We start from the raw sequence: 15,758 nt of genomic DNA, 5'->3' as shown, positions 1-15,758 counted from the left end.
TATGAATATCCAATTTCTTGAGCACAATTTCTTGAAAATACTGTCTTTTCTCCACTGTGTATTTTTAGTGTATGTCTAAGTTAGGGTTCTATGGCTGTGACAAAACACCATGACTAAAAAGTAAATTGGGGAGGAAAAGGTTTATTTGGCTTAACATTTCCATATTGCCATTCATCATCAAAGAAGCTGGGACAAAAACTCAAGCAGGGCAGGGACTGGAACCTGGAGGCAGGAGCTGATGCAGAGGCCATGGAGGGTGCTGCTCACTGGCTTGTTCATCATGGCTTACGTAGTCTGTTTTCTTATAGAACCCAGGACCACCAGCCTAGAGGTGACACCACCCACAATGGGCAGGCCCTCCTCCATTAATCAATAATTAAGAAAATGCCCTACAGCTGGGTCTTGTGGGACAGTTCTCTCCTTCAAGATAGCTCTAGCTTGTGTCATGTTGATATTAAGACTGGCCAGCGTAACTGACCCCTTGTCAGCTTGACACACAAACACATCACTGTGAAACCACAATCCTTCCTTTCTTATTTCTCCCCAAGATCTCACATTAAAATCATAAATAACTTAAAAGTCCCACAGTTCTTACAAATTCTAACGCATTAAAATTTCAATTTCTTTAAGATTGCCAATCTCTTTTAAAACCCAAAGTCTCTCAACTATGGACTCCAATAAAATAAAAAATAAATACTTTTTTATTTCAAGAGGGAAGACAGTAGCAAGCTTTCTTGTCAGACTTTCTTTAGACCACCAACCCAAAAATATTGGCACAGAGACTTATTAATTACAAAAGCTTGCCTGTACCTTAGGTTTTTCCCCAGCTAATTCTTATAACTTAATTAATCTGCTTTTATTAATCTACATTCTACCATGTGGCTTTTACCTTTCCTCAGTACAGCATATCCAACTTGTTCCGAGTCTCACTGTCATCTCTCCACCTCTCTTTTTTCCCCCAAGTTCTCTCTCTCCCTGGAAGTCCCCGCCTATTCTCTCCTACCTAGCTATTAGCCATTTAGCTCTTTTTTAAAAATATTTATTTATTTATGATGTATACAATATTCTGTCTGTGTGTGTGCCTGCAGGTCAGAAGAGGGCACCAGACCCATTACAGATGGTTGTGAGCCACCATGTGGTTGCTGGGAATTGAACTCAGGACCTTTGGAAGAGCAGGCAATGCTCTTAACCTCTGAGCCATCTCTCCAGCCCAGCCATTTAGCTCTTTATTAAACCAATTAGAAGGCACCTTAGACAGAGACACATCTTTACAGTATAAACAAATATTCCATAACAAAGAACCAGGACACAGTTACAATCAAATCAAATCAAAACCAAACTCCAAGAGTATAAATAACTCAGCATCCAATATCTAGATTCACTCACGATCTCCAAGGGACTTGGGTCACTTATCTGGCTCTGTCCTCTGCAGCACACACGGTTTTGTCTTCTAAGCTTGAGCAGGCTCCACTTCAGTGCTGCTGCTGTTTATGATCCCATGACACTGGCATCTCCAAAATGTAAGCCCGCCCGAATAATCACACAGAAATTATATTAATACAACACTGTTTGGCTGATGGCTTAGGTGTATTTCTAGGTAGCTCTTACATCTTAAGTTAAACCCATTTCTATTAATCTATGTATCACCAGAAGGCTGTGGTCTACCAGTAAGGTTCCAGTGTCTGTCTTCTTCAGCAGCCACATGGTATCTCCTTGACTCTGCCTACTCTTCCTATATATATCTCTGTTCAGATTTTGCACCTTACTATATATTCTGCCTTGCCATAGGCCAAAGTAGATTTGCTAACCAATGGTAATAAAATATATTCACAGCATACAGAGGGGAATCCCACATCACCAAACGCTGGGGTCTCTGCTGTAACCGGGCTGCACTTTCACCAATAGCCTCTCAGAAGCTCTCTTCCTGGTGCCAAGCCTCAGCTTCTCTGCATGACCCCTTCAGTCCTGGGCTTTCAACTGCCACTGAGGCTACATCGTCACCAATGACTTTTCCTGGCTCTTACAGTATCAACTCTCAACTTCATTTCTTTAAAACCAGCACTACCTTGGTTATTCTTTTTTTTTTTTTTTTTTTGGTTTTGGTTTTGGTTTTTTCGAGACAGGGTTTCTCTGTGGCTTTGGAGCCTGTCCTGGAACTAGCTCTTGTAGACCAGGCTGGCCTCGAACTCACAGAGATCTGTCTGCCTCTGCCTCCCGAGTGCTGGGATTAAAGGCGTGCGCCACCACCGCCCGGCTACCTTGGTTATTCTTAACAATACCGAAGTTTGGCTTCCAGTATGAGGTACAACCTTGGTCACCTCGGACACACAGCTTCGGTGGTGACTCTGAGGAAACGCTTCTCAGAAAATTTTCGCTCAACAATTGATGCTGGTCTTTTCTGAATCACCACTAATTTCTTAGCTCCAGCTAACTAACATCAGTTGTCACAGTAACGTAAAGGTTTCACTTCAGTTGTGCTGGTCTCTTGTTAATCACGGCTGACCAGAGTGACAGAATTTTAATTCAAAATAGAAAAAGCCCATGATATGCCGGGTGGCGGTGGCGCACACCTTTAATCCCAGCACTCGGGAGGCAGAGGCAGGTGGATCTCTGTGAGTTCGAGACCAGCCTGGTCTACAAGAGCTAGTTCCAGGATAGGCTCCAAAGCCACAGAGAAACCCTGTCTCGAAAAAACCAAAACCAAAAACAAAAAAAAAAAAAAAAAGAAAAAGAAAAAGCCCATGATAGAGTATTGAATTTTCCCTCTGAAACTTCATAAGCCAGGCCTCCATTGTCTGCATTGTTCTGACCACTCAATGGCTTTTCTAGCCCAAAGTTCAAAGTCCTTCCACAATCCTCCCCAAAACATGATCATGTATGTCACAGCAACACCCCACTCCTGGTTCTAACTTCTGTCCTAGTAGGTTATCTGTTGCTGAAGACAAAACATTATGACCAAAAACCAAATTGGAGAGAAAAAGGTTTATTTGGCTTAATACTTCTATGCTGTTCATCATCAAAGGAAGTTGGTACAGGAACTTAGACAGGCAGGAACCTGGAGACAGGAGCTGATACAGAGGCCATTGTTCAATTTTTACCAATAAAGACTTGGGAACCAGATGCTGGGGTCAAAGCCTGCTAGCTCAGAGAAATAGAGGAAGCACCCAGCTGACCTTCCTCTCCAAAAGTCTCTCCTCTCTCCTGTCATCTCAAACAAGTCTCCTCAAACTCAGTCTCTCTTCCATTTCCTGTGCATCTATCTGTCCTCCTGACTTCCCCTTACTCTATATGGTTTTTTCTTAATCATCCTTTGTTCACTTTCTGTCAACTGATTGATTGCTCTGCCTCTTTGACCTATGGTTGACTTTATTTAATCATGTTTACAATATTCAAGCAGAAAGCTCTTGGATTAAAGGTGTGTGCTAGGGTTGATCCTACAACAGGCCATGGAGGGCTGCTGCTTACAGGCTCGCTTCTCATGACTTGCTCAGTTTACCTTCTTATAGAACCCAGGACCACCAGCCCAGAGATGGCCCCTTCTCCATCAATCACTAATTTTTTGTTTATTTTTTGCCTTTTTTTATTTCAAGACAAGGAGTCTCTGTGTAGCCTAGCTGTCCTGGAACTCCCTCTGTAAACCAGGATGGCCTCAAACTCAGAGATCCACCTGCCTCTGCCTCCTAAGACTGGGATTAAAGGAGTGCACCACCACCACCTGGCTGGTGTCAGTCACTAATTAAGAAAATGACCAGCAGCCCGATTTTATAGGGGCATTTTCTCAATTGAGTTTCCCTCCTGAAAGATAACTCCAGCTTGTGTCAAGTTGACATAAGACTAATCAGCACACTGTCTTTGTCAAAAATCAGTTGATTGTAAACACCTTGGATGTAAGAACTCTGTTTCATTGTTCTATGTAACATACATACCACATTGTTTAAATAAACAGACATTCTGTGTTTTAATGCATGTAGCATGCTGTTTGGATTTGGTTATATAGTCTTTGTAGTCCTGTGCAGGTTTGGTTGGCCCCTTTTCTCCAGCCTTCCCTTTCCCCCATCTCTGTACCCTCATCCCATCTCAGTTCTCAACCCCTGATATTGCTCCCTCTACTTCATAGCAGATGGTTTTTGCTCTTCCCACCCACATGAAAAACTCACTTTCTTGTCCACCTCTAATGGACTGTTCTTGCTATCTGGGCTGTGCAAGTATTCACTCCAACTGGAACGTGGAAGTCTGGAGGTTTTGAAGTTAGGATCCACATATAAGACTGTCAACAGAGAGAGTTGCCCTTTCCCCCACATTCTTGCCACCATTGTTGCCCTTTTATTTTCTTCTACATTTATTTATGCCCCCCCCCACTACACGCAGTGCATGTATGTACACGTGTCGCCGTGTACTTCTGGAGGTTTGAGGATAATTTACTGGAGTTGGTTTTCTCCTCCCACCATGTGGACCATGGGAAGCACGTTAGGATTGGCAACAAACATTCTTAATTTAATAACCACCTTGCCATCACTTTGGGTTTTCAGTAGCCATTGTGACTAGGGTAAGATGATAGCTAAAAGTAATTTTAGTTTTTCCTTTCTAGATGAGTGTTGTGAACCACTTTAAAGTCTTGACTAGCCATTTATATTTCTTTGAGAATTCTCTGTTTAGATCCATGGCCCTGTTTTTAAGGAATGTTTAGTGTTAGTTTCTCTGTGTATTCTGGATATTAGTTCTCTGTCAGATATGTAGCTGGCAAAGATTTTCCCCATTACCGCCTCTCCACTTGGTTGACAGTTTCCTTAGCTTTACAGAAGCATTTTAATTTCATGAGAGCCAACTTACTGACTGTTGTCCTATTTCTTGAGCGGCTGGAGTCTAACTTAGAAACTCCTTATCTGTACTGTGTCTGTAATACGCCTCCCACCTTCTCTTTTGCCATCGTCAGTGTTTGCAAGTTTTATATTAAGGCCCCGGTCCGTCTGGAGTTGATTTTGCGGAGGTGAGCAGTGAGGGTCCAGTTTCATTCTTCTCCATGTCGACAGCCGGTTTGCCGACATTTGCTGAAGGGGCTGTTGTCTTCAACAGCGGGGTTTGCTGCTGTTGTTGTTTTGGGTTTTGTTTGTTTGGCTTTAACATCTTTCTTAAAAATCAGGTGGATCACTGACTGTGGCAAACTTGGGAAGGAGAGGTAGGTAGATCTCTGTGTTTGAGGCCAACCTGATCTACGTAGTGGGCTTCAGGCTAGCCAGTGATATACATAGAGAAACTCAGTGTCAAGAGGAGAAAATGAGGCGGATGAACTTGTGTGGCCTTAAGTCTAGTCCCCTGTTCAGTTCCACTGATCCGACTTAGGTTTTGTGCGGATACTACTTTGTTCTTTGTTACTATGACTCTGTTTTATAACTGAAACCAGGCGTGACACTTAATCATGTATGTGCTCTGTTTGTTCAGAATCTTTGGCTCTCTAGGTCTTTTGTGGTTCCATATGAATTTTAGGACTGTTTTCTGATTCTATTTTCCTAGTATTAATTATTCCAACCCTTGCCCTGAGAAGTTTTGCCATCTTTTAATGTCTTCTGCAGTTATTTCTTTGGGTTTTAAAGTTTTCCTGTAGATGTCGTTCACCCCTGGTGTAGGCTTTTCCAAGGTATTTTGTGGGCATAATTAGCGAGGTCCACAAGAGCCCTGAATAAAAGAGAACAAGGCTTTATTTATTTGGGGGAAAAAACTCACAATAAGAGTAGAGAGCCTTGGTCCTCTGTGGGCCCTCGAAGTTGTGAACAGAACTCTGACACCACTCAAGGGAGAGGGAGCATGCTTTCCGTCTGTGCTTCTAGTACCTCAGACCACGCCCTAACGGGCTGATACCGAAAAGGCTATTGGCTGAGTGAATTCCTACAACAGTATTTTACTTTGGTTTCAGGCTGTTGTGAGCAGGAGTGTTTCTTAGTGTACCTGTCATAGGTGTACTGGAGAGCTAGTGGTTTTTCATGCTGATTGTGCCACTTTGCTGAGTGTCGGCGCTGAGATTTTCTGCTGGAGTCCTTAGACTCATGGAGATCGCCTGCCAGTGAAGACACTTAGACTTCTTTGTTTTCCATTATTGTTGTCTTTTGAGACAGGGTCTCATTTTGTAGTCCTGGCAGGCCTGGACCTGGATTTGTAGGACATACTAACCTCACACTCACAGAGATCTGCCTCCTGCGTCTCGGCTCCTTACATTTGTTTTCTTGTCTCAGTATTCTAAGACTTTAAATAGCACTGTAGTGGCACTTCACTTGTATTTTAATAATAAAGCTTGCCTGAAGATCAGAGAGTAAAACAGCTCCACTGGTCAGCCTTACAGGCTAGGCAGTGGTGGTGCGTGCCTTTACTCCCAGTAGCCACACTAGTTGGCCTTAGAAGGCAGGCACTGGCGGTGCAGGCCTTTACTCCCAGCACTGGAGAGGAATATAAAATGGGAAGAGACCTCAACTCAGTTTCCATCTGAGGATTCATGGAGGCAGGATCATCATTTCGGACTGAGGTAGAGGTTAAGAGCCACGGCTGGCTGCTTTGCTTTTCTGATCTTCAGGTTGAACCCCAGTATCTGTCTCCGGATTTTTATTATTCATGCTACATAGCATATTGAATAACAGTGGGAAAAGTATACCTGCTCATCTTGTTCTAGTTTTTAGTTGGAGTGCTTGAGTTTGTCTCCATTTACCATGGTGTTCGCTGTGAGTTTGTCACATATAGCCTTTATTATACAGAGATATGATCCCCTCATCCCTAGTCTGTCTAGGGTTTTTATAATGAAAGGATGTTGGGTTTTGTCAAAGTCTCTCCTGCATCTATTGGGATGATCATGTGATTTCTGACCTTGAGGCCATTTATAGTATGCATTTTTTATAGTTTTTTTTTTTAGTTTTATTGCTCTAACCTGTGTTGAACTATCTCTGCATTGGTAGAATGAAGCCAGTGTGATCATGTGGATGTTCCTTTTCTGTGCTCTTGAATTGTTTGTGAATATTTTCTTGCGTGTTTTTGTCTGTGTTTGTGGTGGTTTGAAAGAAAATGCCCCAAAGGGTGTGGCACTATTAGGAGGTGTGGCTTTGCTGGGGTAGTCATGGTCATGTTGGAGAAAGTGTGTCACTATGGGGGGTGGGCTTTGAGATCTCATATATGCTCAAGCCGCACCCAGGATCTGGGACCACTTCTTGTTGCCTGCAGAAGATGTAGAACTCTCTGCTACCTCTCCAACACCAAGTCTGCCTGAACTCTGCCGCGTCCTGCCCTGACGATAATGGATCTGAACTGTAAGCTGCCCAATTGGATGTTTTCCTTTATAAGAATTGTGGTGGTCATGGTGTCTCTTCACAGCAGTAGAAACACTAATTAAGACAATAGTCATCAAGGAAATTACTTATAATTTTCATTTCATAAAAAGACTCATTTTTATTTAAGTATGTGGGAGTTATTTGCCTGCCTCTGCTGGAATTAAAGTCATGGGCTACTATGCCTGCCAAGAATAACATCTTTTGATCTATGAACACAGTAGATTCTTTTTTTATTATTTATTTATTCATTATGTATACAATATTCTGTCTGTGTGTGGGATTGAATCCAGGCTTTGTAGGTTCTGGGAAAGTTCTGTCATTGAGCTGCCTCTCCAGCCTTGTCTGATACATTGTTGTTTACATTTTTTGTTATTGTTTTTGCTTTTAGGATAGGGTCTCATGCAGCTATGGCTGACCTGAGATGTGCTCTGTAGATCGGGCTGGCCTCAGGTTCACAGGTTCACAGATAGCCAGCGGCCTCTACCCGCAGAGCACGGGGTCTAAAGGCAGGTGGCACCGTGGTGCACTTTCTGTGCTTGGGAGACAAATGCTGAAGTTAGAACTTTCTGTACTGACCATGCTCCAAACCCAGACTTGTCCTCAGACCAGACACACATCCTGTCGCCCATTCTGCCTTGGAGTTCCAAATCCTTTCTCGCCCAGAACTGTCGGGTCACTGTCTCCAGTCTCTAGGTGTTGGACTTCCTTTGTCAGATAAAGTTTCACTTTGCCCAATCCACCATTTTCTGTCTCCTTTGCTGTAATCTCCTGTGCTTAAAAAAACAAAAGAACAAAAACTTGTGCTTCTTGGCTTTGTCTGGTACATCTTGTATTTCAGCCAGAAAGTTCAGACTTTTATAAGAATACCCAATTAAGTAGACCGCTTAGAATCACAGTGTCAGATTATCCAGTCATAGTTAATGGAACATTATTATTCTGTAGTATTTTCATTTTTGCCTATTTCTGCGTAGTATTCAGTAAGCTTCTGTGGGTTGGGGATACAGCTCAATGGTAGGGTCCTTGCCTGGTGTGCACAAGGCCCTGGGTTTGAGCCAGCACTGAAGAAGAAAAGATCCTTGGCTTTTAGAACAGTACTAGTTACTGATGGGCCCCAGACGGAAGTGGTGAGGCACCGTTTAGGCAGTTGTGGCTTGGGCCAATGTAACTTAGCTCTTATTCATGATTGTGCATATACTGAAGTTCTCTGCTTCTCAATTATCTCTTCTACAAAGAAAGAAAAGATAATAGAACAGCAGCTTCTTCTGGATCAGCTGGGTGAAGAACTAGCAAAATTTAACCTGTCGATGACGTCTTCAGTTAAGGAAAACTGTGGCGATGGACCTGATGCCAGGGCCTCTGAAAAGAGACCTCACACCGTACCCTTCGGTAGTTACTGGGGACACCGCGTTTACAGCCCTTCCAGGCAGGACTCCAAGCAGGTGAGTCCAGTGTCAGCGTCAGTTCTGTGGAGATCTTCAAGTTTCTTAGAATATCTGAGTGTTTGTAAAGTCTCAGGAGGATTTCTTTGCCTTTTGGTTTCATGGACACTTCTATATATACTTTTCCTCTTAAGTGCTGTTAAAATTAAAAATTAGTAATCAAGAGCGTATACCTGTATAGGTTTAGGGGGATGCTGAGTGACGGTAGCAGTTGGACCTGCTACGTATTTACAGACATGTATTTTCAGACATGGCTAAGTTTGATAGTGTCACGATACTGTCCCTGTAACTTCTCAGGGTGAAATGAAGGTAGTTTCAGTGGTTTTGCTTGTTCATTTGTTTGCTTGCTTGTTTTATCTAATTTGTCTTTGTTTTTAACTTTTGTGTCATTCAACATTATCAAGTTGACAGGATGGATAAACATCACATGAAATTTAGTTTTAATGTTTGTTTGTAAAAATGTGGGTAGCAAATATATGTCTGCATAGAATTGTATTTTTAAATTTTTTATTTTATGTGTACGGGTTCTGCCTGCTATGCTTGCCTGGTGCTGCATGGGCTGCAAGATGGCATCAGATCCCCTGGGACCAGAGTTGTTGAGCTGGTTGTGAGCTGCCGTGTGGGTGCTGGGAGCCAAATCTGGGTCCTTTGCAAGAGCAGCCCAGTACCCTTAACCACTGAGCAATCTCTCCAGCCCTAGTGTGGCTTTATCGTGAATAAAACATCCAAGAATTTACTGTGAAGAAGACGTAATTATTTGATTGGGTTTTTGTTTTGACTTACTAATTTTATGGATGGGAATAATTTGTTTGAAATCTGTATAGTAAGTTAGTCAGTAGGATGAGAAATAGGTGAAGCTGTAAGATGTACATAGGGAAAGGACTTTGTGTCAGGCAGGTGTAGGTGTAACTAAGCCCTTAGGATCTCATGCTCCTTAGAGTAAGTGTTGGGACCCCAGTGGAGGGTACAGAGCTTATTAGAGTGTGGCTCTGATGGCACTGCCGCACTGTGTCCTCACCATACACCCGTGGCTATGTTCTGTCCCAGGCTCGGGTGACAGGGCCCAGCACAGCACTGTCCCACCGTATCCTCACGGTGACAGGTGACAGGGCCTCTGTTAGTCCCAGGCTTGGGTGCTCTGGGGTCAGTAAGACAAATGAGATCTTTACCTGTAGCTGTTCAGGTTTAAGTGCTTGGGTTTTGTATTTTAAGCCATTGTAATTACTAATTTCCATTTTGCTTTGGGAAGCTGCTGAGATTTTCTTTATGATTGGATTTGTGGCTAATTTCCATTGACCATTATAAAAGAATGTTAGGTTTCTGCACCGCTGTGGCCACACAGCTAAGAAAAGCAGCTGAAGAGAGGAAAGCTTTCTTTAGGTTTCGGATTCCAGGGCTAAATCGTCCTTGATTGCTTGGCTTCCTGTTTCCTGCACATTGTGAGCAGAATGTCATGACCTTGGGAGCGTGTGGTAGGATAGCATTATTGCCTCCGTGGTGGGAAACAGAACTGTAGGGAAGGGCCAGGGTGCCTTCTTTCTTGTGCCCCAGTCCTTGAAAGTGAGAGGCCACTTAGAAAACTTTACTCTCTGCCCACCTCATTGTTGATAGTCCCCCTAGGGGACCAACCACAGGAACATAAAAGTCAGATGCAAGAGGCCTGGTGCCAAGTACACACTTTGGGAAGGAGGCACATGAGGGCTCTACTGTTAGCTAATTAAATTTTTAAATTTTCATTTATTATTTGAAATTATCATACATGAATATAATAATATCCACCCTTCTCTCCCTCTTCAACTCCCCACAGGACCCCTGTCACGTCTCCTTCCCAAGTCCCCACAGGACCCCCGTCACGTCTCCTTCCCAAGTCCCCACAGGACCCCCGTCACATCTCCTTCCCAACTGCATGTCCTCCTTTTATAATTATTTGCTTATTTAATCCACTGAGTCCAGTTAGTGCTGCCCATATGTGCATGGACATGGGGTCATCCGCTGAGTATGTGGAGCCTGTTAGTGGCCACATTCCTCAGGAAAGTGACCTCCTCTTTCCCAGCATCATCATCTCCAGTAGCTCCTCGCCACCTGGTGTACACACATCCTATGTGCATTACAGTTTTAATAGTTGTGCAGTGATCACACTAACACACTGGATGACTCCTTAGGACTTCATTGTTTACTTTCTTTTTGAGAAGTCACCCTGCTGTTTAGTTATTAAGAGGTAATGTACAAGGAAGCATTTGGAAACAGAATCTAGAACAAAGTATAAAAACAGTTTCTACTCCACCATTGTTTTCAGGATCATTTTTTGAGCCCTTAATATATGTTTACAGTAGAAATATATTATAATGTTGACTGTCCCTAGCTGGCCCATAGGGTTTGTTTGTTGTGTGATGTCCATTAACTGTGTCATGTGGAGCAGCACTGCAGTGGTTTCCCTCCTCTTCATATATCAAGGATCACAAACGTGCTCTGGTTTCCAAGGCTGGAATGCTATCACAGCAGGGGGAGTTCATGGATATGAGGTTTGCCCTGTGCTGGAATTGGGGTGCAAGGAGCTGTTTATCCCTCAGCAGCCCCACACGTCCACAGGAGCTCTGAACTGGCACCCTTGAGTTATGAACACTTTTGCTGGGGAGCATGAACTGTGCCAGACAGTACTATCATGCTGCTTCGGCTTTGTCTTTGAACACCATTCTCCATAAAACCATCACTGAAAACAGGAGAGAAAGAGCTGAGTCTGTGATGCATAACAGTACTGTGGAATTTGTTTGGATGTTTGCACGGAGTGCATTTTCAGTGACTGGCCCCTCTCCAGTTCTTACCTAGATCCCCTTAAATCATTGCGAGTCCTAGGATAAGAGTTGGCTTAAACAATCACCTCTTTTGTTGTTGGGTGGGGTCACTTGCCAGGTCTGTTCAAATCCTCCTATATGCTCTCTGGATCAAGTATTTGCCGGGTTTCGGACACGAAGCCAGATGCTCGTGGGCCACTTAGAAGACCAAGACGAAGTCATCCACTGCCAGTTTTCTGACAACAGTGATGGAGAGGAGTCAGAGGGCCCTGAGAAGCCTAGAGTGAGGTATGTTACACAGGGACCCATCAGCAGCCATTGCTGTAGCTGTTGGTGGTTTGACTCACTGTATTGTCTCCTCCATTTATAAAGCAGTGGGGAGTCTCTGCTAAATCAGCTGTCTAAGAAATGGTGTTTGAACAGGCCATTTTTTATTTTTAAGAACTTATTTACTTTATTGTTATGTGTGTTAGTGTTTTGCCTCCATGTATGTCTGTGTATCACCTGCCTGGTGCCCGAGGAGGCCAGAAGAGGGCTTCAGATTCCCTTGGACTGGAATTACAGATGGGTGCTAGCAGCCGTGTGGGTGCTGGGATTCAAGCTGGATCCTCCAAAAAAACAACAAGGGCTCTTAACCTCTGAACCACTAGATTTAGGCATCCAGAGATTTTTTTTTAATGGAGAGATTCATTTTTTTAAAATATTTATTTATTATGTATATAATATTCTGTCTGTGTGTATGCCTGAAGGTCAGAAGAGGGCACCAGACCTCATTACAGATGGTTGTGAGCTATCATGTGGTTTCTGGGAATTGAACTCAGGACCTTTGGAAGAGCAGGCGATGCTCCTAACCACTGAGCCATCTCTTCAGCCCCAAATTTTTCTTTTTTACTTTCTGTATTCTGCTACAATGGCTGCAAACATTGCATCCAAGATGGAGGTGATCTCTTTATTTGAAAGAATATTGATAAAATCTGCTTGTTTCATACAATTACCTTTCTAAAACATTGTTACCTTTTGGAGAATCTAAGTTGAAAGCCTAGGTTATGCTAACAAGGAAGTTGCCTTTAATTCTAATCTTTTATAAATGTTCTCTTTTAGATCTAGAAGTCATTCATGGGTCAAAAAGCCAGGCTCTGCTTGCTCTCTTGTTGAATTAAGTGAGAATCGGGATGAAACACAGAAGTCCTATCTGGGCAATGGAGGTAAGTGTCCTTCCCAGATTGCACAGATGTGGTGGCGGATTTTACACGGTCCTTTTTAGAATTTCTGTGCACTCTCAGGGCTGGTGAGTAGCAGAACTTCCTGTTAATTCCATATTCTCAGTCATTCTTTGTCTTTTCAAGATATTTATTCCTTAATAATTTCTTAGTTTTGGTTTTTGGAGACAGGCTTTCTCTGTGTAACTCTGGCTGTCCTGGCACTCAGTCTGTAGACCAGGCTGGCCTTGAATTTAGAGATCCACCTGCCTCTGCTTCCTAGTACTGGGATTAAAGGTGTGCGCCACCACACCTGGCTTTCCTTAATTTTTTTAAAACATGGGTATACTGGTACACCTGAAGTCTCAGCACTTAGTCCCCTGAGGCAGGAAGATTTAGAGTTTGAAGTAATCCTGGATTACTTAATGAGCCCTGTCTCAAAAACAAAAACGGTTTCTACCAACCAGTTCTGGCTGGAGACACATAAACTCTTCAGAACAGAAGTTTAAGTCCGGACTTGCTCTGATCTGTGTTGTACTGCTGACTACCCTGAAGTCACTGTAGGCAATCTGCTAGGAGTCTGTCCACTTGGCATTCTACTAGTGATCCATCATGAAGCCTAATTAGTGCCGCAGCAATGTTTTAAAAAAAAAAGTGATGGAATTTTATACATTTTAAAATCAGTTATGCCCTGTGTGTGTATATATAAAAACAGTAATAATCAAAGAAAGAAACTGAATTTGAGAGGCAGTGACACAGGCATTGAAGGGGTTAAAGGAAGGAAGGGGAAAGGGGAATATGTAATTATATTTTAATTAAATTTTTAAAAATGAGAAATTATGCCGGGCGGTGGTGGCGCACACCTTTAATCCCAGCACTCGGGAGGCAGAGGCAGGCGGATCTCTGAGTTCGAGGCCAGCCTGGTCTACAAGAGCTAGTTCCAGGACAGGCTCTAGAAACTACAGGGAAACCCTGTCTCAAAAAAACAAAAAAAAAATGAGAAATTATGTAGCAAAAGTTGTACTAGGATTTAAAGCCCATGTGTGTCTGTGTATGGATATGCACACATAAGCACAAACACTTGTAGATGCCAAAGTGTCGGATCCTCTGCAACTGAAGTCACAGCGTGAGCTACCCAATGCGGATGCTGGGAACCGAACCCAGGTCCTCTGCGAGAGCAGCATGTGCTCTTGACTTCGGAGCCATTTCTCCAGCTAAGCTGAAAAGATATTTTAACTTATCTCTTTATGAACTATAAGTGGGTTAATACACAAAAGTAAGATTATAGAGAATTTAACATGAAAAATGTCAAATTATGAAATGACATCTTTTAAAGAGCCTATGCTTATAATCCCTACCAAAATTAGATATGAATAAAACTAAGAAATAGTAAAGATAAGATACGTGCTAGTCAAGTACCCATCCTTGAGTCATTTGTTACTTTCAGTCTGCAGCCACAAAAGAAACTTGGGTAGAATGTACATGAGTGTATGCTAGTTCCTTTCTTGAAAGCCTGTTTATGAATATGAAGTAACCTGAACAAAAACAGCTTTGTGTTCTGCTCAGGACCCTGAGTTATTGTCCTGGAGCACACTCTTGAAGAGCAGTGTAGATGTGATTTTCTGTCCCTTCTGTCAGCTCCCAGGTCATGACATGGAGGCTTGTTATTAATTATGAAAGCTCAGCCAGTAGCTTAGGCTTGTTTCTAACTAGCTCTTATAACTTAAATGACCCTATTTCTATTTATTTTTTGCCTCATGGCTTTATCACCTTTACCCTGTACTGCCCATGCTGCTTTCCTTCTTCCTCCGTCTCTGGCTGGAGACTCTCTGCATCTCTACCCTTCTTCTTTCCAGGGTCCTCTCTGCCCTGAAAGTCCTGCCTAGCTCTTGACCATTCAGCTTTTTATTAAACCAATCTGAGTGACAAATCTTCACAGTATATAAAAAGATTACTCAGCAACATTTTCCCCTATTGTCTAAATAAAAAAAGAAAAGTTTTAACTCTAACATAATAAAACTGTAAACAATGAGAACAATTATTAGATAAGAATTACATTTATAATATCCATTGTATTTGGAATATTTGGAGAAAATACTCCATTATTTATTGTATCTTGATGAGTCTAAAGCAGCTCTGTACCTAGTTAACATTTTATCATAACTAAGGAAAACTGCAACTATAAGTACCAAGTCTTCAACTCCTTAGAAAAACCCAAGAAAGGGGCCAAGTGGTGGTGGCACACATCTTTAATTCTAGCATTCAAGGAGCCAGAGGCAGGCGAATTTCTATGCAGTTGAGGCTAGTCTGGTCTACAGAGTGAGTTCTAGGACAGCCTGAGATACACAGAGAAACTCTGTCTCAAAAGAAACAAGCAAACAAGAAACCCAAGGATAAAATGTTTACTTGAGTAAACAGGAAGTGCAGCAGCAAGCGACTTCCAAAGCTTAAACAAATGACAGAAACAGATGGCTGCCTGGACAGACACCCACGGTTCCTCTGTGATGTTGGAGCATCCGTCTTTGGCCTACAGACCTAGAATATCTGACAGACTTCTCTGTGGAGCAGAAATTTTTAAAGGAGTGTCCTACTCTGTCTTGGCAAAGTTTGACAGTAACTTTTCTTTGTGTTACTGGTACAGTTTGGAGAGTATACTGTCAGCAGTTGAGGCAAGAGCACTTTTTTGCCCAAATGTCTAGGTTTTACCATAAAAAAGCAAACTCCATATGGAGGTTCTTCGATGCTCATTACCTTTTTTTGAAGTAGAGTGGTGCCACCAGGAACAGACATATCTCATTGTCATATTCTGTGCTCTTTGAAGTATCTGAAGGTCACCTATCTAAACTATATCTCTGTATTACCTTGAAGACATACCTAACATGGCTATAAGTTTAATAGTTATAGAAGACTATTAACCTGTGTTTATTACCCTAAGTAGCTTTTAAAAGACTAAAACTTTACATAACCTTTTAAAATTACCTGCATAGGTAAAATACCTTAAACAAGAGTAGAAACATATAT

General features: G+C 42.4%; 1 protein-coding gene across 1 annotated transcript in view; it reads left to right on the top strand.

Annotated features, from left to right (window-relative positions):
- The window catches only part of Kif27 (kinesin family member 27), a 75,113-nt gene that overhangs the window by 17,279 nt on the left and 42,076 nt on the right, over window positions 1–15,758 (top strand). Inside the window, exons 5-7 of the mRNA XM_038333721.1 lie at window positions 8,540–8,746; window positions 11,657–11,826; window positions 12,640–12,743. Coding sequence (XP_038189649.1) covers window positions 8,540–8,746; window positions 11,657–11,826; window positions 12,640–12,743 — 481 coding nt within the window. The remainder of the gene's footprint in view (window positions 1–8,539; window positions 8,747–11,656; window positions 11,827–12,639; window positions 12,744–15,758) is intronic.

This window comes from Arvicola amphibius, chromosome 6 (genome assembly GCF_903992535.2).
Source record: "Arvicola amphibius chromosome 6, mArvAmp1.2, whole genome shotgun sequence".
In the NCBI taxonomy this organism is placed as follows: Eukaryota; Metazoa; Chordata; class Mammalia; order Rodentia; family Cricetidae; genus Arvicola; species Arvicola amphibius.
Note: the sequence above shows the minus strand (reverse complement) of the source record. Positions and strands in the feature narration are given on the sequence as shown.